Genomic DNA, 18,421 nt, shown 5'->3' with positions numbered 1-18,421 from the left:
GCCATTTTGTGAGTTTCAGGTAAATTGGAAATGTTAATCAAATTATCTAAAATGTATTTTATGAAAAGTAAAACATGACATATTTGTTTTTTGTTTTTAATTTTTATTGGAGTACAGTTGATTTACAATGTTGTGTTGTTTTAGGTGTAAAAAGTTAAGATTTTAAAAGGCTACATACTGTATGATTCCAACTACATGGCAATCTGGAAAAGGCAAAACTATGGAGGCAGCAAAATGATCAGTGGATGCCAGAGGTTAGAGGGGAGGGAGGGATGAATAGGCAGCACACAGGATTTTTAGGGCAATGAAGCTACTCTGTATGATACTGATAGTGGGTACATGTCATTATACATTTGTCCAAACCCACAGAATGTACAACATCAAGAGTGAACCCTAATACTATGGGCTTTGGGTAGTGATATGGCAATGTAGGGTCATCAATTGTAACAAACGTACCACTCTGGCAGATGTTGGTAATAGGAGAGGCTATGCAGGTGGGACATTTCTGTACCTTTGCTTAATATTTCTGTGTACCTAAAATTGCTCTAAAATATAAAGCCTATTAAAAATAAAAAGGACATGCCCTGACACCAGCTCAGATCTGCCAACCCAATTTATTCTTTTTAATGCACCATAAAAGAATGGAAACCTGGTAAAAAACCGGAATAAAAAATAAGCAAACATTATTTATCGGTTCATTTCAATAATAAAAAACATCATTATAGGGCTTCCCTGGTGGCGCAGTGGTTGAGTCCGCCTGCCGATGTAGGGGACACGGGTTTGTGCCCCGGTCCGGGAAGATCCCACATGCCGCGGAGCGGCTAGGCCCGTGAGCCATGGCTGCTAAGCCTGCGCGTCCGGAGCCTGTGCTCCGCAACGGGAGAGGCCACAACAGTGACAGGCTCGTGTAACGCAAAAAAAAAAACCCCAAAAAAACCCCTAAAACATCATTAGAGTTCATCGACTGTAATTCTAGTGAGAGCTAAGAACAGAAAATTATAAAGCTATTCCTGACCCAGGTAAGCAACACATTTCAGTTGTAACTTCCAAAAGCACAACACATCTGAATTATGTGCATTACTATCAGTAACACATAGAAACAATATTTAACTTTCTTGAGGTATTAACTATGATAAAGTTACTAGGCATTTCAAAATCTAGCTGTAATATTTATTATTTAACCATGAATCTCTTCTTTCACTACATTACCGAGTGCCTTCTATGCACAAAGCATTATAACACCCACTGGGAAAACAAAAGTGCAAGGATCATTACTTCAAATTACTACAGTGGCCAGATAGGTTACATATATGAGTGAAGTAACCTGAGTGAAAGACAGTAGGTAGTGACTGGAAGTATGGTGTACTGGAAACAATTATGTGCTATCAAAAGGAGACAGCAAAAAAACAAACAAAAAAAAAAGGAGATAGCATCTATACATCTCTTTCTGTAATCATACAAAAAGGAAAAAGTCTACAATGTCTATTAATAGTATAGAGCTTAGAAGTCCAGAGCCATCTTTGATTTTATACGTTTGCAGTCTCCAATAGCAATTTCTTCCCATCCAATTCATATATAAGATACTCTTCTGCATTTGAGCCAAAGGATTTTCTACCAATGGCTCTTCTGAAGTCCAAAGTCTTTCTTGGGTGATATGTAAGAATATCTGTGATTTTCAAGGGAACCGGCATGTTGCCCTAAAGCAACAGACATGCACGTGAACCATTATAATCACTGGCCATTTAAAGTCTAGAGTTTACTGATTTTTTACTCAAATTTCTTTGCTGCATTATCAAGTTTGGCTGAAACAAACAAACAAAAAAACCCAACTGGGCAAGAAATTCGGTCAACTGCTCAAGCCAGAAAATGTACCTTTTCCCTACCATATCCAGACTGTGCCTTTATTCAATGGACCTTTTCTGAAAGAGTCATTCTCACATGTAAGGCATAGTATCTCATATGGCAGGAACTAAAAATTAATGCTCCTGTCAAAGAAATGACTGCCCAAAGAATGATTAGTTAAAACAGTGCTATTTCCTATACCCCAAATCCTAAGTAAAAAGATTCCTCAGAGAACTGCAAAACAAGGGAGGCTAAATTATTGTCCTTAGATACCAAGATTAATGACCCAAACCCTCCAAAGTTTAGGAAAGAAGCCAAGTGGAAGAGCTTAAAGTAAAAGCAGGAAGAGAGCAGTGGCCAAATCAGAAGTTTAACAAGGCCTTCCACCTGAACAGAATATAAAAGTGAAAAGATATATAAATGCAAAAGCATGAGAATTTTAATATCATCAAAGAAACTATGTTCTCTATCAGATCCGATGAACTTTTTTTTTTTTTCAGTAATAAACCTCCTTCTATTCCTGGGTACCATATTTTGTCTATTATCCATATGTGGATTACAGCTATAGGAGTGTGACCCCATCTGAGATTTATGGTCATAACTTAAACTACAATTCTGTGCTTTTCTCTAGGCATGTTCTGCTTTTTAGGGAGCAGGAATGGATGAAGACAGCAGGTTGAACCAGGGTTGGGATTCTGCCAGTGAAGATGGAGAGGGCAAGAAAGTAGAAGATATATGCAATGAAGTGAATATCACGACAAACCAAGGAGGCTAAGTTAAAAAAAAGCAGACAAGTAGAAACACAAGGGGACAACCAAGTAATGGTGTCAAATGATTGAAGGTCAAAATGAGAATGAATTGTTAGAACAGGAGTAAATAAACTGATGGATGTAGTCAGAGAATGGGATGATTTAAATCAAGATTTTGGAGGTGGTGAAGGTATTGACGATGATAAGATCTAAATTATTGTCTTGGAACCAAGTATCTGAGTTGGAGTGGAGGGCAGGAGAGCTAGAAAGAAGGAGATCAACAAAGAAGCCAGGTTGTTGAATGAATCAGTGTGCATTTTGCCTGGACATCACTAAGAATGACAATGTGAATGTGTACCAAAGGACAATGGACCTGACACTAAAATCTTCAGTGACTAAAGCCAGATTGATGAGGAGGAAACTACATGACTAACAACATAAGGGACAGGCAGGTAAGTTGAATAGTCTGATGGCAAGGGCTTCACAAGAGCTGACAGGTAAAAATCATTTATGCAAAAAGTTTTCAAGTACAAATGCTTTTTAAAACACACATAATAAGTTACTTATGAATTGCGTCTATAGTATAAGCATGGACTGTTAAGTGTACAACAAAATTCATAAGAAGAGAAACAGAACAGAAGTTGAACTAGCATGGTAAACTTCAACTTTTTCACAATATTCTATTAGTTTAATAACAGATGGAAAAAAAGGGATGAAATATTCTACATATGCCTATAGGGAAAACAATCATTATTTACTACTCTTTAGGACTAGCTCTGCCATTTTTTAAATGTCATATTATTTTATATAAAAAGAGATAATTCAATAAAAAGTAACATTTTTTCCAGTTCAACACATTTTTAAGAAGCAGCCTGGCTATTTGTATATTTGGCCATAATCAGGATGCCAACTCTCAATCTGTGGAACAACTGGGACATAGCTGTCTTGAACAGATAAAGCAGCATAATAAATAATATTTAAATTGGTGAATAAAAGAGCTCATCATTGAATTTGCATCTCCTAATAACAAATAAAATACATCAAGTCCTTATATAAAGCTTCTGTGAAAGACCAAATATATGGAAGAACTTTAAACAAGTAGTAAAGTTCTTTTCTGACACAAATGATGTATAAGACATCATTTCTGTCCATTAAAAAGACTGAATACTATTAAGAGAATAATTCAGCTATACTTGAGTAATTAATGAATCAATGAGCAGATAATGAAGATGCATCACTGGAGGACAGTATATATACACTTTAAAATATAATTTGTATTTAGCTTCTAATGATTAATGATTGTAATGAACTTTTTGACATTTTAAAACTGGAAACATTGCCACTTACAAAATCACAAATATCTTTAAAATTCTACAATTTAAAAAAGGAAAACTTGGAAAAGCAGATTACAGAGTACACTTATGATCTTTATTACACATGGATGATTCTAGTATTGACTCAACATACCAAACAAATAAAACTTTCATTTTTCAAACAACATGAACACATTAAGAATATATTTAAATCTCATCTCGGCTTGTACATTAAAAAAGAAAATCAAATAGGAAACTTAAAATTATAAGTACTTTCATTACAGTTCATTTCTAGGCAATACAATTGTACTGTGCACAAACAGAGTTAGGTAATACACTAAGAGTTTGAAGTACAAAGATAATATCTATGCTCACACAGTTGAGAGTATAGAAAAGCCCAGGTTTTACAAATATTTTAAGTTACTGTTTCTCAAAGTGCAGCCCATGAACCAGCAGCATCAGAAGCATCAGAATTGCCCTGCTTGTTAAAAGAATTAATTGCTTGCTAAAGTATATTTCTGTGCTCCATCCAAAAATTATTAGAACAAAATAAGAAGCCACATTACTTGCAAATACCTTTGGTGACTGTTACTTATATAAAAGTTTGAGAATCAATGCCTTAAATGTTAAAAGTAATTACTGCTATGAAATTACAGATGAAAAGGTGAAAAAGCCATCTCCACTTATTATTATGAAGATTCTGACTTAAAATTGGTTTTTAAAATGATTAGGTTAAAGTGCTTTATAGTTCTTTTAAAAATATTTGTATAATGTTTAAACTTTATATTGGGAATCTTCATTAAAATACATCACATCTAAGGAAACAAGATTTAAGCAAACAGACTTACAGTTGGTGATATCAGGTGGTGCATAGCCATCATTCATATACATACTTGTGGGTTTTGCCACTTTCAAAAAAACAAAATCAGATGTGTTCTTTAAGGCAGTTACTGCTTCTTCATGAGTAACTTCTTCTAAACACACAGTATTCACCTAAAAGAAAATCCCAAAAGTTTTACTTCTTCCTTCCCACTTGGAATGTCATTTTTTTCGCCCCTATTGCTCTGGGTATAATCTTCGGTACAATGTTGAATAGGAGTGGTAGTTTGTGTCTTTCTAGGACTTTGCCCATTTCATCTAAGTTACCTACATGCGTTGGTATAGAGTTATTCATAAATAAAAGTATTCTCTTATGTTCTCTCTTTCATTCCTACTTTTAGAAATTTGAGTCATTTTTTTTTTTCCTGGTCAGTCTAGCTAAAGGTTTGTCATTTTTTTTTTTTTTTTTTTTTTTTGCTGTACACAGGCCTCTCACTGTTGTGGCCTCTCCCACTGCAGAGCACAGGCTCCGGACGCGCAGGCTCAGTGGCCATGGCTCACGGGCCCAGCCGCTCCGCGGCATGTGGGATCCTCCCGGACCAGGGCACGAACCCGCATCCCCTGCATCGGCAGGCAGACTCCCAACCACTGCACCACCAGGGAAGCCCAAGGTTTGTCAATTTTGTTGATCTTTTCTAAGACCCAAGTTTTGGTTTTGTTGATCTTCTCTACCAACATAGACAATATGGTTGTCCTATTTCCTATATTGTTAATTTCTGTTCTAATCCTTTCTCTTCTGCTAGCATTAGGTTTAGACTGCTCCTCTTTTTGGTAAACATTTTCTTTTAAAAAGAAATAAAACACTATAAATGTTTCTAGTGTTTTAAATTACAGTGCACTAAACAAATGTTCATTTTAGTATATTTTCCATTTCCCTAATACGTGACTTTATAATCGACTGCAGGAGACTTTTAAATGTTTTGACGAAAACTTCTAAAGGTCACAGAACAATCCTGACTTTCACCACTGATTACTAATAATGCTTCGCAGGATTTCAACTGCATGGTCATTTTTATGGTCCCACCCTACTGTGTACAGTGAGGACTTGCTGCATTTTGAAATACACAACTGTGGTATACTGTTCTTCTGATGGCCTGAAATGAGACATTAGTAACTGTGATGCAAAGAGAGGATTAATAAATGCCACACATTAGAGCTGTCTTCTTGGAAAAGCTCACTCTGGCATGTCCCTCTTGGAACCTGGCCACCACTTTGTGAGAAGCTCAAGTTAGCCATGTGGACAGCCCACTGGAGAACTGAATACCTGGCTAACAGCCCCAGTTGAGTTCCTAGATGACAGCCAAAACCAACCGGTCCACTATATGTGAGCCAACTTGGAGGTGGACCCCTGGCCCTAGTTGAGCCACCCCAGTAGACATTATATGGAATAAAGACAGGCTACCCTGGCCAAACATATCCAAATTGCAGAAGTGTAAGCAAATAAATAATTGTTGTCATTTTAGCCACTAATTTTTGTTTTTTCTTATGCAGCATTAGATAACTGATAAAAGAGCTGACAAGATTTGCTGAGGTGATTCAATGTGGAGTGGGAAAGAAAGAGAATGATCCTAAAGTTTTAGACTTGGGGAAATTAGAAGGATAAAGTTCCCGTTTAATGAGATGTGAAAATTATGCAAAGAGCAGAATTTTGGGGGGCAAGGTGGGGTGGGTTGCCGTGATTTGAAAGTTCATTTTTAGATACAGTTGTACTTCGGTATCTGTGGGGGAATGATTCTATAACCCCACTACCCCCCATCACCCTCCTCGAGGATAAAAAAATTTGCAGATTCTCATGTTCCTTAAGTAAAATGGCGTAGTATTTGCATATAAGCTACGCACACCCTCACCTTATACTTTAAATCATCTTTAGATCACTTACAATACCTAATATAAAATAAATTGTCATGTAAATTCAAGTTTTGCCTTTTGGGAACTTTCTGGAATTTTTTTCCACCAAATATTTTCGATCTTCAGTTGGTTGAATCCACAGACGTGGAACCCACGGATACAAAGAGCCAACTGTATATTATATTTGAGATGACTCTTGAGACATAGAGAAGGAGACTGAAGTTCAGAAAACAATACTTATTACTATCATGTACAATAAGACCCAGTAAGTTATTTGACCACCTATCAAAGAGAGAAGAGAATATGTTCAAGTATTGAGTCCTGGATCACTTCAATGTTTAGAAGTTAGGGAGAAGATGCACCGAAAAGGAGAACGAGAAGGAATGGCTGGTGAGCTAAGAGGAATAGCAAGATAGAGGGTGACTATCAGGCGAACTGGAAAGAGTGTTTTAAGAAGGAAGAAGGTACGTCAAATGCCTGATACATCAATTAAGGTGAAAATTAAGAACTGAATAATTTCAGTGGAATTATGGCAACAACTAAACGGTAAATCAGCATGAATTCCTGGCTCCCTACCCCTAAAATTGATTTTGGAAGAAGGATAAAGAAGACACAGTATGTAAGAAATTAAAAATAAAAGTGAGAAACGTAGTGGAGAAAGAAGGTTGTTTGGAACTGGTGTGTGTTGGTGGGGGTGTATGCAATGATGAGGGAGTGTTGGTTGTAGCTTGGGGGAAAGAGTGGCAAGTCATAGCTGTGAGAGGATAAGTTAGAGAGAAGTAGTTGAAGGACAGTTCCTTCCTCCTCCCTGTCATTAACTCAAAAATAATTAGTTGCTCTTCCTAGCATAACTATTAAAAAAGGGCAAATAAATAAATAGGAGATAGACCAAATCATCACTATACCAGACTTTGTTTGTATGCCTTTTCAGATTCACTTGAGCCTACGTGTCCACTAGGCTTTGGTTGCTTGGTTAGGGGAGAGTCCTAGCTACTGCTACTCTCATATTGTCCCCTAACATTATGAGCTCTTCCAACCTCTTCTGGAGTAAAGGCTGGGCTTGGGTTTGGCTGACGTGTTCCACATAGTGAGAGCTGTAACATATTAGAAGACCACATCTGACCTGTCTAGACCACGAGGCTCTAGCTCTTCTCACGACTTCTGGGTTCCGGGGAAGTGCTGTGCCAGAGTGTGGGAACTGGCTTCCTTAGCATTTGTCCAGAGGGGCTGGGTAACACAGTCGAGAAATCTAGGACAGTTAACCCCCATGGGGTTAGACTCTAACTAACAAGAGACAAGAGACTAAAAGGCGTCAGCAGATAAAATCCTTTCTTTTCCCTGGATGGCTGGATCTAAGGTTTAGCAGTTCCACATTGCCTGCCTGGGAGACTGTCCTACATAACAAGCAATCAGCTACATTTTCTTATGATTTTATAGCCAGTTCAGAAACATAATACATTGTATTGGCTTTCCCTCATTCTCTGCCTCACTTTTCATTTTCACTCACTCTAGCTTCTCTGAAGTTATACCTCCCAATAATACCTTAGCAGAGTAGCTTTTCTTCAGGTTTTGTTTTTCTAGGGAACATGAACTAAGACAGTTATTGATGAAGATTGGATAAATAAATTGTGATACAGTCTACAGTCCCAGAATAGAATATTATGAAGAGGGTAAATGAATAAATCTCAGCTCTAGGCAACAATATGGATAAGTCTCAGTAAAACAATACTGAGTGAGAAAAGTATTAAAAAAGACTATATACAGCACAATAGCCTTTAAAAATTTTCAAAACACACACTACTAAACAAAACATTTAGGAATATGTATGTGATAAAGCAATCTTTAAAAAACAAAGGAATGAGGAACACAAGTTGTTGATATTCTAGTTCTTGGGTTGGGTAATGACTAGCAGTTTTTACTATATTATAAATAAAATAATTGATTAATTAATTAAAGTAAGAAAGGGAAAAACAAGGTCACACATGAACAAAGGATGATGATGTTATGAACCTAAGGATTATGACTAAACAATTCTGTGCATCCAAGCCCCTAAACAGAATGAAAGAAAAAGAGAGGGGAGCTAGTAGAGGAAATGGTAGTGGCAAATAAAGAATCATTTTTCAGGTTTTGACTAAAGCAAGACTAGTATTCACTCATGGAAATATCATTTAAACATTTTTGGCACATAGAAATTCAGTCTGTCAGGAAAAAAAAGACATCAAAGTGATTTTTAAAACAATGGATTTCTTATACTCACTGCTAAAAGTTTATCTCCAATCTGAAGTTTACCATCTTTATGTGCTGCACCTCCTTCAATTATTTTGGTTACATAGATGCTATTATCCCCAGGAATATGTTGATTTCCAACACCTCCTGCAATGCTGAACCCAAGACCTGTATGGAAAACACTAGTTTTAGAATTTCACCAATATATGTAAACTTAAGTCCAAATGACTGAAAACTAGGTGATAACTTCACCAAACTAATGTTTTTTAAAACAGAAAATTATCTATTTACCTATTTTAAAAATCCTAAGTATTTTGTAATCAGGGGCAATTACATATATAGGTGCTCCTATAGTTACAAATGAGAACCTTTTTACCCCCAGGTTACTTAAAAAAAAAAAAAAAAATTATTTATTTATTTATTTATTTATTTAATTGGCTGTGCCAGGTCTTAGTTGTGACACACAGGATCTCTGTTGTGCCGTGCGGGATCTTTTAGCTGCGGCATGCAGGCTCCTTTAGTTGTGGCATATGGGATCTAGTTCCCTGACCAGGGGTCAAACCCGGCCCCCTGCATTGGGAGCGTGGAGTCTTTAGCTGCTGGACCACCAGGCAAGACCCCCCCACCCCCAACCAGGTTACTTCTTAAAGTGTCTTTGTAAAATGCATTTGTTTATTAGTTCAAAGAGATGGTGTAAAATTGCTTCACTTTTGTTTCCATCATAATTGCACTTCTTACTAACACTTTTAACACTTCCACAAGATTAAAACTGAGAAAAAAAAATTAGTGGTGGGCAGAACCAACAGCTTCAGAAATGCAGATGCTGCTTCTCTTTTCAATATTCTATGAATTAATTTTAAGTAAGGAGCTTCAATAATTCATAAATCCCATAGCTTTGATGCCAAACCTGTAGCTCTCTATGCATTTTTCCATGAAGCCACAAATTAGAATCAATATTTCCATTTATCCTCAATCCCATCCATGTTTTCAAAATTCAGATCACATCCTAACAGTCTTCATTGCAGATGTAACTCCTGATGACATGTTCATAAATATTTTTTTCTTTTAGCCTGTGTATCTGCATTTTATGCACTTAGTAGATTAACGATTACAAGTTAATATCAACACTACACATGACTGCAAAATGTTTGCATAGTATTCTACTTAAGACAAAAATCAGTAGAAATAACACAGAAATTCTAAAAATTCACTAAGTTCTGTAGATTACCAGCATTGTTAATCTTAGAATGTGTGTCATAAATAACTTCATAGTTACATTTCACTTAGAGATTTCTTACTTAATAATTTGTCTTTGTTTGATTTATTTCATACCTTTAGGACCTTTAATGAGCTTTATTTCCATTATTTTTTCTGATACTGGTTTCCGTCTTTTTACGTACAAGCGTACAATAGATCCCGCTTCTTTCAATGCTTCAACTGCTTTGCTATGTGTCACATCACGAACGTCTACTTCATTTACTCGCAATATACAGTCATTGACCCTGAGGAAAAAAACCATTAAAAATTAAATATTAAAATTTTAATATCAATTTTTCTCTTTGCCAATTTTCTTTTCTTGATAAGAGAATTATTTACTAGAATTATTTATAAGAAACTGCATGTTAAATTCCAATGTATCAAAAACTCATATAAATACAAACATTTCCCAAGGGCCAGCAAAGGAAACAGTGCAAATAACAGATCATTATACAAAAATATTAAATAATAACGACAGCTATAATTTTTTTTTGGGGGCGGGGCTGTGTCTGGGTCTTCGTTGCTGCACGTGGGCTTTCTCTAGTTGCGACGAATGGGGGCTACTCTTTGTTGCGGTGCATGGGCTGCTCATTGCAGTGGCGGTCTCTTGTTGGGGAGCACAGGTTCTAGGCACGTGGGCTTCAGTAGTTGCAGCACATGGGCTCAGTAGTTGTGGAACACGGGCCTTAGAGGGCGTAGGCTTTAGTAGTGGCTGTGCATGGGCTTAGCAGTTGTGGCTCGCGGGCTCTAGAGCGCAGCCTCAGTAGTTGTGGCACATGGGCTTAGCTGCTCTGCAGCATGTGGGATCTTCCCAGACCAGGAAGCGAACCCGTGTCCCCTGCTTTGGCAGGCAGATTCCTAAACACTGTGCCACCAGGGAAGTCCTGACAGCTGTAATTTGTACGATTATGTATAGAAATTAAGATATTTTAGAAAAACAGCAAATATTTATTTAGCACTAACCACATGCTAGGAACTTCTTTTAGTGTTTTAACCCTTACAACAATCTGTAAGGTAGATACATATTTATATCCCCATTTTATAGATAGAAAAACTGAGGTACAAAGTTTAAATAACTTTCCCAAGGCCACCCTGATAATGACTAACAGAGCAGTGATTCAAACATAAAAAATCTGAGGCTCAGACTGAATAACTAGCTTAAGGTCACAGCAGCAAAATTGAGATTAATTCATTGATTTGCCAAAAAATAAACTAATCTCAGTTTCAACTGCATGGTATTCATGTAGAAAAAAAATAAGAAAACAAATTAAAAGATGGTCATCTCAAATTGGGCAGGGATGGGGAACAAAACAATTAAAACATTTAAAGTGATCATGATAAACTTCTATATCTAATTAACTTTTTTAGAGAAAATAAATTCTATATCCAAAGACAGTGACACCTCAGAGTTAGTACTATAGGTATGTTCTCCAGTGAAACAAATGGAACATACTAATTTTCACACATGAAGCACAAATAAAAGGCCAATAGCAGGAAGCAGGAAGTAAATATTTACATTTACATGAAAGTCAAATTATTGATTTCATATTTAATTTCATTAATATACCACTTATCATATCCAGTGAGAAGTTTAGAAACTGAAAAGCTGTATAAGGCATGAACAGCCTTAAAATAAGATACTGTTTTTAACAGACCATATATAATCCTTAGTCCTAAAACTTTAGAAAACCATCACATCACCATGTATAAAAAGCAACAAATAAGGCAACAAGAAAAGTGCCACAATCTATGGTCTAAGGAAACAACAAAGTATGCTAAAGATATTTTCTGAAATGGAACCTTACATTTAAACAAAAGACCAATATTACTTACATTTATTCAATTTAGAAAATAGATTAATTTATTTAAAGTCTGCATAATCTTTACTACTCTTTGTGGTCTGGGATACCAACTCAGATATATATGATTCCCTGTACCTTAAATAAGCGTATACACGTTTCCCACTCAGAAAATAACACATTTTGTGAATGTATTTGAACATACAATGGGAAATCTATGATTTCTATAAATTTGCTCAGAAATATTTAAACAGTCAAATTTATTATTCAAAATGCTTAACTTCTAAGATAAAACTGAATTCCTAATTGAAAAGAGGGAAAATGCTTAAAGCACAATTATCTCATTCATTCATTTGATATCTGAGCATCTACCTTATGTTAGTTATTATGATAGTGTTCATTTGTATTTATTCATTGTACAGTTGCCTCAAGAAAAAGATACAAAGAGGATTTGGTATCACAACATAAAGTGCAAAACATACCGCAATCTTCCATCTTGGGCAGCTGCTCCCCCTGCAATTATTTTGGTAATGAAAATACTTGAGTCATCTCCAATGTGTGGGTTGTCTGTACCTCCTGCAATGCTGAAACCAAGCCCTGAATTTCCCTGGGGATAGAGGGGAAAAAAATTGACACTGAATAATAATTATCTTTATTGATAGGTTCCCGTCATTATAGGACCTAGAAACTGTACTAACATAAGGAACACACACATAAAGGCATACGTATAGGAAATATGATGATTTTAAATTAAGAAATATAAGGAAAGCTCTTTTTTCTCTATAAATTCAGAGGTATTACTGCTGAATATGTGAGGCTGATGATGTACTGAGTACTTCTGGACTCTGGTCTACGATTCCTTCTTCAAAATTATGTGCAGTTTGTCCTTGGAGAGGTGTCACTATTAGGTCTCTTTCTTTTAGACTGCATCTTGCTCATGTTTGGTAAGGCAAATTGCTCCCAAGAGAAAAACAATGAAGTGATCCTTCTGTTGCTGTTATTTCCGAGTAGGTAATACCAATATATTATTTCATCCTAAATTTTTAAAAAAGAGGTACTGGGTGGTGCTTTTCTTCTGCTAACTTTGCCATCAGCTTATTTTAAAATGACCAAATTGTATGAGCTAAGTAACACAGCCATCATCCTTGATGTGTTTAACCAAGATACCTGACCAGCAAAAGGCAGTTTTTAATACTGAAGTCCAACTGGAGAACTTAACATTGGTGTACTTTCTTGACAGCAGTCAATTTTGCCAAAGTAGCATTACACTTCTTGCTTATTTTATTTATGTACTAGATTTCTGAATAATATTTTCTTTGAAGAAAGGGTTCTGCTACAAAAAGCAAAACTGATCTAAGCAAAGGTATTAAACGTTTATTTTTGCAAGAATGTTCTAACTTTGGTTTTCAGGCAGCTCAAATAAGTGGGTATATCTGGATCTATTACTAAACTGTTTGTATTAAATAGCTTAGAATTTCACTAGACTATGACATGTCCTAAAATTCTATTTTAATAAAAAAATTTTTTCAGTCTAAACTCTTCAAGAGTTACTAGAGTATCAATAATAGTATCAATAGGTTGTATGGGGCTACCACGTTACTCAGGTATTCGAGTTCTCGTTTTTACTTGTTTTTTAAAGAATTGAGATATAATTACAAATAACTTTGTGTAAGTTTAAGGTATACAACATATTGATTTGATACATTTATATAGTACAATATGATTACCACCTTAGCTTTATTTAGCTAACACCTGTATGAGGTCACATAACTGCCATTTATTTTTTGTGGTGAGAACATTTAAGATCTAGTCTCTTAGCAATTCTGAAGATTATAATACAGTATTGTTGATTATATTCACTACCTGTGCATTAGATCTCTGGAACTTATTCATCTTCTAGTTGCAAGTTTTTATACTTTAACAACATCTCCCCAATTCCTGGTACATAAGCTCTTTAATCAATGAAAAATACAATGTACAGTTCTGACTAAATAGAGGAATTTAAAAGGTACTGGGAAAAGATGAAAAGATGAATAAGATAAAGAGTTAGGACTATATGTCAAGAAATCTCAATAAAGTTGGGAAAAAACCAACAAAATGCCACATTAAAATGTGTACAATACATTAATACTCTATTTACTTGTAAGACTCAGTCATCCATGTCACTTGAACAGGTGGGTCCAAATTCAGGTAAACAGGCAATAAAAATCTATTATCCCTCTGAAGTCTATTTTTATTCAGTTTATTCTGGCTTCAAACATAAACAAATCTAATTACCTAGGATTTTAAATATACAGACATTCAGTTACTTAGAAAATTCACTTATGCAGAGCACTTCATTTCTCAAAAATGCTGGTCAGACAAGGTGGCTCTGCTAAAATACAGTATCAATTAAATGCAGATATTCTTAAGGGGAAAATACATCAAGAAAGTTTACACATCTGAATTGTATCCTTAAATTATTTTCTGACTGGGGGATTGCATAAGAAGTTTTCAATAAGGTCTTTTCCATTAAATCTATGGTTTTTATCTTGCTGGGAAACAAAACTGATACAATGACCATATTACTAGGATATTAAATACTTATTTAAAATAAATATTTTACTATATGAAAGATAAATAATAAAATTAAAAACTGAGAAAAATCTGAGAAACTGTCAGTCTAGAGGAGCACAAGGAGACATCATAACTAAATGTAATGTGGTATTCCAGTTGTGATCCTGGAAGAGAAAAACATAAAAAGTAAGGAAATCCAAATAAAGTAGACTTTAGTTAATAATAATATATCACTATTGGTTCATTAGTTGAAAAAAATGTATTCTAGTAATGAAAAGATGTTAATAATAGGTGAAACTGAGTCCAGGGTAAATGGAAACTCTCTGTACTACTTTTCTGTAAATCTAAAACTATGTTAAATAAAAAGTTTATTTAAAAAAAAAGGTTATTAAAGAAAAGCAACAGGTTCTGAAATGCCACGGCTAATTTTATACGTGGACTCATTAAAGAAACTAATATTATATGGTTCTGAAATGTGATCTTCCTTGGATCCTATATGAAAGAGCAGTATATTTAAAGAGTTATTTAAAGCAACAGGTTTATGCATAAAAACTTAAGATAATTAACAGTTTTTACCCTTTCAAGTGTGATTTCTTCATATTCATAATCTGCATCAGTGCCATTAACCTAATGGGGGAAAAAAAAGAAGTAGCACAGAAATTTAGGGTGTGAAATTTAAAATGGCAAGACATAATTTTTGCATGATTTCTTAATAAAAACCTGTTAAATGTGATAGTAATCAAATAATATAGCTTGATTTTAATAGTTTTAGGGAAGATTTTCAAAGAATGGAAGAATACAAATGTATTAATGAGTTGACACTCATGATATTGTGACTTTCACATACAGAAAGCGTACATTCAGCTTTTAATACTTACTGAACTCTTGACTCTCTTCTCTGCCTTGATCCACACATCTAATCAGCTGCCAATTCTTACTGACTTAAATATTTCATTTCTTCCTAAAACCATCACCCCTTCATTTTCATTGCTATTACCTTGCTTCAAAAGGTACCTTGCTTTGTTAACTCATCTGGACTACTGCAAGTGTAATCTACCCAATCTCTTAGATTACTGTTCTCCATTGCTCAAATCATTCTAATGTGTTTTAGTTACACAGATGGATCTTTATGGAGCCCATGTATAACATACTTGTTCCAAAATTCTCAAAAACTCTCATACAAGGCTCTGTATGAACTGACCCCAATCTATCACTCAACTTCATTCTAACATGTTTCTCACCTGTTCATGAGCCTTATATACCATCACACTTGAATGACTTGCTCCTTCCTTTACATATCCTGCAATTTCCTCCCTCCACATCTGTTACTTTATTGCTTCCTCTGTCAAATTTCAGTTACATATTTCATGTCCAACTTTGATTCACCATTCACAATCTTGCTTACACCATACAGACCAAGCACTTTCTCTCATTCCTTCTAATTTATTCCATGTCTCCTCCTGGAAGAAGTAATTCCCATAGCAAAGGCCACTGGTGAAGGCTGAATAGTGCTTGGAATCACATTAACTGGGATTCAAATCATTGCTTTAACATTTCTGGTGACACGAAGCTGGGCAAAATACCCAAACTAATAAGTCAAACAGGGATTGTGATAAACTTCATCTCTAGGTGCATCCCATCCTTCCATCCCAAGTGCTCTTCTGCAATATGATTGAACCATCCTACCACCAAGAGATGTTATCTACTTTCCCTTCCCTTGGATCTAGGCAGGCTCTAGATGACCTCTGTTAAAAAGAATGTGGCACAAATGCTTTGTGGTTTTTGAATCTAGGTCATGTGATGCCTTGTAGTGTTTGCCTTTGTCTTAGAATGCACATTCTTAGAATCCAGAAGCTATAATGTGAGGAAGCTCAAAGATCCTATGAAGAGATTGAAATGAAGGCGCATCAAGACCCCTGGCCAAAAGCCCCAGCTGCACCTCTAACCGGCAACTAGCACTAACTGCCAGCCATGGTCAATGAGGCTATTTTGGATCTTCCAGTCTTCTCCAGTGCCCCAGCCAAGACCGTGTAAAACAGAACTATCCAGTTAACCCAGAAAATCATGAGAAATAATGAATTATTTTTAAAGCCACAAAGTTTCAGGGTGGTTTGTTATACAGCAATAAAATAATGAAACAACAGAATAATGAAATCCATGTAAGGTAGTCTGTTTTCTTCACCATACTATAAGAAGCAACCCCTAATTCAGGTCCAATGCAGGAGCTAGGGGTTTTTTTCCTGAGGATTTTTGAAACTCATCTCTACTACTTTTTTGGGTTCTTAATTCTTATGGTTCTAATGGATACAAACCCAAATGCTACTTTGTTTCATCTTCTTTTTCAACTGAAGATATTTTCTTCTTGTTTTTGAAATTATGTTATACATATGTGTGTATACACACACATATACACATACATATATACATACACACAATATATATGTATATATATATATATAAAAATCTATGATTTATATGCCTATGGAGTGCAGGAGGAGGGTTATACATATGCATATCCTGCCAACTTGACTGGAAGTTTTTTTTTTTTTTTTTTTTTTTTTGCATACGTGGGCCTCTCACTGTTGTGGCCTCTCCCGTTGCGGAGCACAGGCTCCAGACACGCAGGCCCAGTGGCCATGGCCCACGGGCCCAGCCGCTCCGCGGCATGTGGGATCCTCCTGGACCGGAGCACGAATCCGCATCCCCCGCATCAGCAGGTGGACCCTCAACCACTGCAGCACCAGGGAAGCCCTGGAAGTTCTTTTTTATGAGTAAAAATAAAATCTGTATCTGCAGCTATACCACTCTTCTTATTCTAAAGGTTATTTGTATCATCTATATTTTTTCATGCTCAGACTTGCTAAAGGTCTATCAGTCTTTATCAAAGAAGTACTTTTAACATCACTGATTTATTACATTCTATGCTATTACATTCTGCTTTTATTTTTTATCAATTCTTTACCCTTTCCTTAGGCCCTTTTTAAAGCTTCTTGAGTTGAATGCGCAATTCATTTATGCTTATTACTTTTTCTATTTTTAGAAACACCCATTAAAGTTAATAAATTTTCCTTGGCATATGGCTTTGGCCAAATCCCCAAACTGCTACATTGGGCTCTATTTTTGTCCATTTGTTCATTTCCTAAATAGCCTGAAATTTTATTCTACAAAACATTTCCAAGTCAGTATACTTATACAGTCCTTTTGGTGTTAATATGTAATATAGTATAAATTTTTGTGCTGTGAGCTTATGGACTTCTGATTTAAGGTATTTGAGATTTTCACCATTAAGCCTTCTCAAAAGGTAGGTACTCCAAGCTCGACCCACCACCAGTCCCTCTCATCAGGAAACCTGCACAAGCTTCTCAGATAGCCTCATCCACCAGAGGACAGACAGCAGAAGCAAGAAGAACTATGATCCTGCAGCCTGTGGAACAGAAACCATATTCACAGAAAGACAGACAGGATGAAAAGGCAGAGGGCTATGTACCAGATGAAGGAACAAGATAAAACCCCAGAAAAACAACTAAATGAAGTGGAGATATGCAACCTTCCAGAAAAAGAATTCATAATAATGACAGTGAAGATGATCCAGGACCTCGGAAAAACAATGGAGGCAAAGATCGAGAAGATGCAAGAAATGTTTCACAAAGACCTAGAAGAATTAAAGAACAAACAGAGATGAACAATACAGTAACTGAAACGAAAACTACACTAGAAGGAATCAGTAGCAGAATAAGTGAGGCAGAAGAATGGATAAGTGAACTGGAAGACAGAATGGTGGAATTCACTGCGGCAGAACAAAGAAAAAAGGATAAAAAGAAATGAAGATAGCCTAAAAGACCTCTGGGACAACATTAAACGCAACAACATTCGCATTACAGGGGTCCCAGAAGGAGAAGAGAGAGAGAAAGGAACCGAGAAAATATTTGAAGAGATTATAGTCGAAAACTTC

At 35.8% G+C, this 18,421-nt stretch overlaps 1 protein-coding gene across 15 annotated transcripts in view; it reads right to left on the bottom strand.

The window, feature by feature from the left end:
- The window catches only part of DLG1 (discs large MAGUK scaffold protein 1), a 286,057-nt gene that overhangs the window by 109,902 nt on the left and 157,734 nt on the right, over positions 1-18,421 (bottom strand). For all 15 annotated transcript variants that reach the window (XM_079922700.1, XM_079922698.1, XM_079922699.1 and 12 more), the window contains 5 exons: positions 15,046-15,096; positions 12,396-12,520; positions 10,190-10,359; positions 8,889-9,025; positions 4,753-4,897 (listed from right to left, as the gene is read on the bottom strand). In XM_079922700.1, the coding sequence (XP_079778826.1) occupies positions 4,753-4,897; positions 8,889-9,025; positions 10,190-10,359; positions 12,396-12,520; positions 15,046-15,096 (628 nt within the window). The remainder of the gene's footprint in view (positions 1-4,752; positions 4,898-8,888; positions 9,026-10,189; positions 10,360-12,395; positions 12,521-15,045; positions 15,097-18,421) is intronic.

This window comes from Stenella coeruleoalba (assembly GCF_951394435.1).
Source record: "Stenella coeruleoalba genome assembly, chromosome: 5".
NCBI lineage: Eukaryota > Metazoa > Chordata > Mammalia > Artiodactyla > Delphinidae > Stenella > Stenella coeruleoalba.
The sequence above is the reverse complement of the archived record's forward strand: the minus strand, read 5'-3'. Positions and strand labels throughout refer to the sequence as shown.